Source organism: Poecilia reticulata, linkage group LG21, assembly GCF_000633615.1.
Source record: "Poecilia reticulata strain Guanapo linkage group LG21, Guppy_female_1.0+MT, whole genome shotgun sequence".
In the NCBI taxonomy this organism is placed as follows: Eukaryota; Metazoa; Chordata; class Actinopteri; order Cyprinodontiformes; family Poeciliidae; genus Poecilia; species Poecilia reticulata.
This window is the reverse complement of record NC_024351.1, coordinates 14,411,401-14,417,373: the sequence shown is the minus strand read 5'-3', so window position 1 is coordinate 14,417,373 and position 5,973 is coordinate 14,411,401. Positions and strand designations below refer to the sequence as shown.

The 5,973-nt window shown below is 38.2% G+C and overlaps 1 protein-coding gene across 1 annotated transcript; it reads right to left on the bottom strand.

Annotated features, from left to right (window-relative positions):
- Positions 1 to 506: 506 nt before the first annotated feature.
- Positions 507 to 5,740, bottom strand: naga (N-acetylgalactosaminidase, alpha). Its single transcript, XM_008398030.2, has 9 exons — positions 5,591 to 5,740; positions 4,089 to 4,245; positions 3,716 to 3,856; positions 3,134 to 3,345; positions 2,948 to 3,042; positions 2,465 to 2,626; positions 1,569 to 1,766; positions 1,316 to 1,456; positions 507 to 1,184 (listed from the first exon to the last, which is right to left on the bottom strand). Exons 2-9 carry the CDS (start codon positions 4,241 to 4,243, stop codon positions 996 to 998), a joined length of 1,293 nt encoding a protein of 430 aa, XP_008396252.1. The 5' UTR covers positions 4,244 to 4,245; positions 5,591 to 5,740; the 3' UTR covers positions 507 to 995.
- Between the last annotated feature and the right edge of the window lie 233 nt (positions 5,741 to 5,973).

Here is a 5,973-nt window from a genome sequence, read left to right as displayed (position 1 = left end):
CAACACTGGAGGACCACCAGGACTCTCTGCCATGTAATGATTGTGCTGAATATTTAACAACAATGTTCTGTATCCTTCATTTGTATTGACTAAGGAGTATGTTTCTAAGATCAGAAGGATTTTCTTCCAATAAGAAAAAAGTCAGCACAAAAGGCATTATGCTTAATACCTACTGAAATAGGTATTAAGTCCACCTATTTTAAAAGGTATGCTATTAAAATATTATACCCATTTTAATTTTAAATACACAGAGCACAATATCCATGGGCTCCAGGTATTTTAACTAGTTGTGCATCCTTTACAAAGATTTTCTTTAAGTCTGCTTTGATTTAGTTAAACTTAAGCTACATTTAATGTCTACACCTGGTTAACATTTCAGAAGTACACTAAAACATTTTACAGTTTACTGAATTTCAGAGAAAATCTAAGTTACAGCAGTAAAATAAGTGCAAAGGATTCCTATTCCTGAAACTTCCTGATGAAAAAAAAAAACAATAAGTCAAAGAAACACTTCTTATAAAATTCCTTTTTATTCCAAAAAGATTTAGAAAATTTGACAATTTTGGCAAAACGTTATTGACAACTATCTAAATATAATTCTAAAGAAAAACAATAGTGATAATTGCATACGGTACCCATAATTGTCAGTGCTTTAGTTCTTTGAGAAAGACAATTTGCTAAGAAAAAAAAAAAAAAAAAACTAGACAGATCAGATCGTAATTCTTCTTTTAAAAGCCTTGTATGTGAGATAATAAAATCACTACCTAGAATATAATCTCGTGTTTTAATAAGACCTTATAAACCAAACCCGATTTGTTATTATAAAAGTTGATGTTTTATTAAAAAAAAAAAAAAGTTAAAATTAAACCTGAATCGTTCTGAGGTAGAGAAACAAACTCATGCAGAAAGATCATGTGTGGTTGCAGCAAAACAGACCCAGCAGGGACAACGACACCGAGGCCAAACCCCTAAAGATACTAAGAGATAATCAAATCTCAAAGGAAGTTGTTTTGCTTTACATCATAGGTCTGTCTGTGGAGTTTGTTCCCTCTGATAAATGGGTGGTACTGCAGTTTGCCGGGCGCTGAGACATACCACATGACCACACCTGTTGGGTTCACTGAAACCACAAACTCAGTGGAGTCTTTTAGCACATCAGTCTGGTCAGTGTAGACATCAGTCACCTTGAAAAAAACAACAACAAAAAAAACACAGAAAACAGAATTGATTCTTGGAAGAAAAAACATCTCCTGTTAAAGCTTGAGTTACAACCTCGTACTATTAAACAGTGAAAAACCAAATCTCTGAGACCTACCTTGTAGCTGCCAGTGGTGTAGTTGAGTTTGCTCAAGGAGGTTTGGTAGCGATAGGGCATGTCGTTACGGCGGCTGAAGAACACTAAAGCGCTGGCGTTGTTTGACAGGGGGCGCCAGTACACCTCGATGCCAGACTTCTCCTGGAAGACGGAAAGCAATTTCATTGACAATGAGACGAGAAGACGCTTTTCATTGCCATATCCGTCTTGTTTTCCTCACAGCCAATGGCAAAACAGCAGCACCAATTCACACCTTGAGAATGCGTCTCCCCTGGATACCCAGGGGGTCCTGGTTGATGCTGATGATCATCTTGTTTTGAAGGATGCTCCGGGCTCCGCTGCTGATTGTGCGAAGGTCGTTGGACATGAACAGGGGAGCCGCCATAATTGCCCACAAAGCCATCTGAGAACGAGACTGGTCCATACTGAGACCAAAATCTCCGATAACCAGCTGGTGGGAGCAAGAACATGATCACACAATTAAGAGGGATTACATTTATTAGTAGAAATTCAGACCTTTTTGACACCTGTCATTATGAGCCTGACCGCGTCATAAATAGAGACACTGAGTTCCTAGACATTTCAGTAAACAACACGTTTCTGGACTCCAGCTTTCAAGAGTTCCCATGGCTCTTTACTCAAAGTTTAAAGTATAAATACAAAAGCTGGAAATATGGAAATATGTTTAATGTGGCTAATCCCACTGTAGTTAAGCTTTAAATACTAAAATAACAAAAACCAAAGTCTGGAAGTAACTACCCAAAGAACTTGTTAATTAAGTAACTAAGTAAGCAGGAAAATAAGTAACCAAGTCATTCAGTAAGTAATACTTAAGTAGGTAAGTTTAGATATAAGTAACAAACTAACAATCTGAGTATATTTGGATTGAGGAAGTAAAAAAAAAAATTAATACCAATATGTTGCTAAAGAAGCAACTAGGTTTCTTTCTAACTAAGTGTGTAAGAAATAAGAATGTAACTAAGTAACTTATGAGTAACTAAGTAGCAAAATGACTAGTATATACCTAAGAAATGAACTTAATATGCAACAAGGAACTGAGTAACACACTAAAACAAGTAACTAAGTAAGTAACAATGGATGGAAAAATAATCGGAAAACGGTAACGTTTATTAGGCCGGTGGGACAAACCATGTCAGGGTCGTTCCATCTTCCAGGTCCGGCTGCAGGTGCCAGGACATCCTGGTTTTCAAAAAACCAATCGGCAATGCTCAGCACACTGCTCCAAGAGTCCTGGATGTCGCCATAGTTACGCCAGAGGTTGCAGATCTGCCCGAGCTGAGTGTAATTCACCTGAGACATCAATAGCATTCACGTTATTAAATCACCATACCATTTCATACCAATTATATTTATCGAGCAAGTTATACACCCACAGGACCAAAGTGCTGTACACAATCACATAATACATATATGATCAATCGGTAAATTAATAATCGCAATAGTATATACAAGTAATAGTAAAAATAATAGAATACAGGACAACATAGTCAACACCTCAGATTGTCTCAAAGGCCAAAGAAAAGAGACATGTCTAAAGCAGGGATATAGCTATAAAACGTTTCCTGATTGTACTAGAACACGGTGTTCGAAACATTTGCCAGCGTTAAACACCTTTGGTGGAAGTCCACCCTGGTAAGCAGGCCAGCTGCAGGAGTAGCCAATGGGGCGGCCCGTTGCGTTTAAAGCCTTTGACATCAGAGGATAACCTGCCAGGAAAAGCAATAAGAGTCAATTAATATCAGATGGTGAATCGCCTCCGAATTCATACCATTAAACTAATGACTCATGTTTTCTTACCCAGCTCCTGCTCGACAGCATTGGAGTAACAGCCATCAAATTTAAGCATGTCCACTTCCCAGTCAGCGAATGTCTGAGCATCTATATCAATCTTATCCACCGTCGTCCCGGGGTACCCCCCGCAGGTGTGGGTGCCCATGTCCCCATAGATGCCCAGTTTGAGGCCTCTGTCATGCATGTAGCGCGCCAGCTTATTGATTCCCCCCGGAAACCTGATTTTTTTTAACATAGGAAATTAAACATTACCTGCTGAAACTGTTAAACAAGTCCAGGTTTTCCATGTTGCCAACAATGCTAGTTGCTAAGATCTTGATCACACAGTCATAAGAGAGCAATATGTTTTCATTTATTAAAAAGTAGGTCAGGCACTTATCACAGCTTCCCACAGATCTCAAAGGTTATTGTTTTTATCACACTTCTACCGACTCTAATTTGAAGATACCTGCAGGAAAGCTACAGACAAATGCACTTTGCTGGGATTGTGAAACTGTTGCACAGCCACTCCTTTTGTTTGATTGGCCTGGATACGATAATGTTGTTTTTACAAAAGAGCACGCCTGTCTCAATGTGTCCAAACTATACCTATTAGGGTCAGCCTGCAGCCGTCCATCTTTGTCTCTGTCCATGGACGCCCAGCAGTCATCTATGTTCACGTAGACGTAGCCCAGTTCCTTCCAGCCGTCCTCGTAGAGTCTGTCCGCCATGTCTATAAACAGATTCTCACTGGAGGGAGGAAGGACAGCAACGTTCAGCACCGACCCGAACAAGATGTACGGTTTGTAAACGTCTAATGAATTTATGCTGCATTTGAATAAAGTTTCCATCCACTATTACAATTAAAAGACACACGTTTCTGTTTATTGAACATTGCTTGACTGCTTCTGTGTGAAGAAATGTTCTAAGGTCATGATCTAACGTTATTTTAGGCGTGCTCATTTATGAAAAGCCTGCTTGCCTGATGCAGTTCTTTGGGTCGTTTGTGCAGTCAATGTCACAGCGGAATCGTTCCCATGCCAACCAGCCCATTGGAGGAGTTCTCATCAGTCCATTGTCAAGGGCGAAGGTGGTCATGGTGGCCACAGAGGCAAAAATGAGCACAGCGAAATGCATTCCTGAAGTGAAAAAAAGGAAAATCTGATTATACAGGTGATGCATGAATGAAAGAAAAACAGAAAACCATAACTAAGAATAGAAAGCTATAACATACATAAAATCCTTTTTGCACTTTTGTTAGGCTTCAGCTGCAAACTGTCATTGGGATTTTATATGATAGACCAAAGTACAGGGGAAAAATGCATGGTAATCAACATTTTTCACAAATAAAAAGCTGAGCTTGCACCTTTTGCTGCAATTGCAGCTGCTCTACTTTTGGGTTTTGTCTCTACTGCTTTTTCACCTCTTGGGAAGTTTTTTTTTCCATTTATGCTTAGAAAACAGCTCTTGCTCAGTTGATTAGGAGTCAAAGATTCTCAGTTGGCTTTAGGACAACTTCAGCACATGGATTTGCTTTCATCTAAACCATTTCATTGGGTGAATGTTAAGAACTGTTGTCCTGCTGAAAGGTTACCTCTCTGTCTCAGGTCTTTAACAGTCTGTAACATGTTTTCTTCAATGATTGTCCTATATTATATCCCATCCACCATCCCATCAAGTCTGACCACTTGCCTATCCCAATTGAAAAGAAAGTAGTCCTACGACATGATGCTGCCACCACCGAATTTCACATTGAGGATGGAGTGTTTAAGGGTGATGTGCAGCCTTCAAATATATACGGCGTCTTCATGTACTTTGGTGAAAGTTTAGTTTTGATCTGCCCTAGTCATAAGAAATGTAATTAATATCAGAATAGTATCAAGATTTAATCCCACATTTATCACATTATTCACAATCAACTAGTTTTTGTACATGAAATTTTAATAAATTACACTAAGTTTATTTATAAAGCACCCTTCACAGACAAAGCCACAAAGTGTTTTGCATCATAAATCACAATTAATGTACACAGACTATAAAAAAACAAGCATCGGACCTTTTCATGAACATAAGAGGTTTAAATAATTTTGCAAGAACAGTACATGCAATGTGCTGGATTACATCAACACCAAACAGCTATTTACACATCGAAGGTGTGATGATATTTTCAAGGTGTGTTTAACCTTGACAGACACCTTAAACCTCGTGAGTCTCAGCTGACTGGGAGCAGCAAGCAACACCAACCTGCTGAGTGACAATTTTCATTGTGATGTGTTTAGCTGTTATTTGACCATCAAAAACTTCGGATTTTGTAGTGCAAGTCTAAATGCTGCGACAAAAAAACAACACTGCGCAATAGCTGCACTTATTTTTTTTTAATTAGTAATATTTAGGGAAGTAATGTGGATAAAAATAGACATACTTTCTCGTTATAACAACTTTTTTAAGTAATTCTTAAGAATAAAAGTAAAACTGTAAACTTACTGTTGAGCCAAAGCCGCTGTCGATATTCTTCTTATATTGGTTTCTGCTTTAGTCTTCACCTTGCTCAGAAGTTAAGTGTCTGAAAAACGCAAGGCACAGACACATCAGTTATTCGGAGTCGCTCCCGTAAACACGGAAGTGGTACTCACGTGACTTCTGCTGTCAGGTGACCATACACCGGAAATTAGAACAAGTAAGACTGGATGTCGCTTATTGATGTTTATTATAACAAATTGAAATAAAACAAGCTTTGTCAAGCGGTATTTGAAGTAAAATAGATCATTTTAATTCATATCATTTTTCGGATCAAATTTAAAAAGCATTAAAAATTTATTCTTATTGTATTTACATGTAGGAATTAAATAATATAAAATGGGATCAGA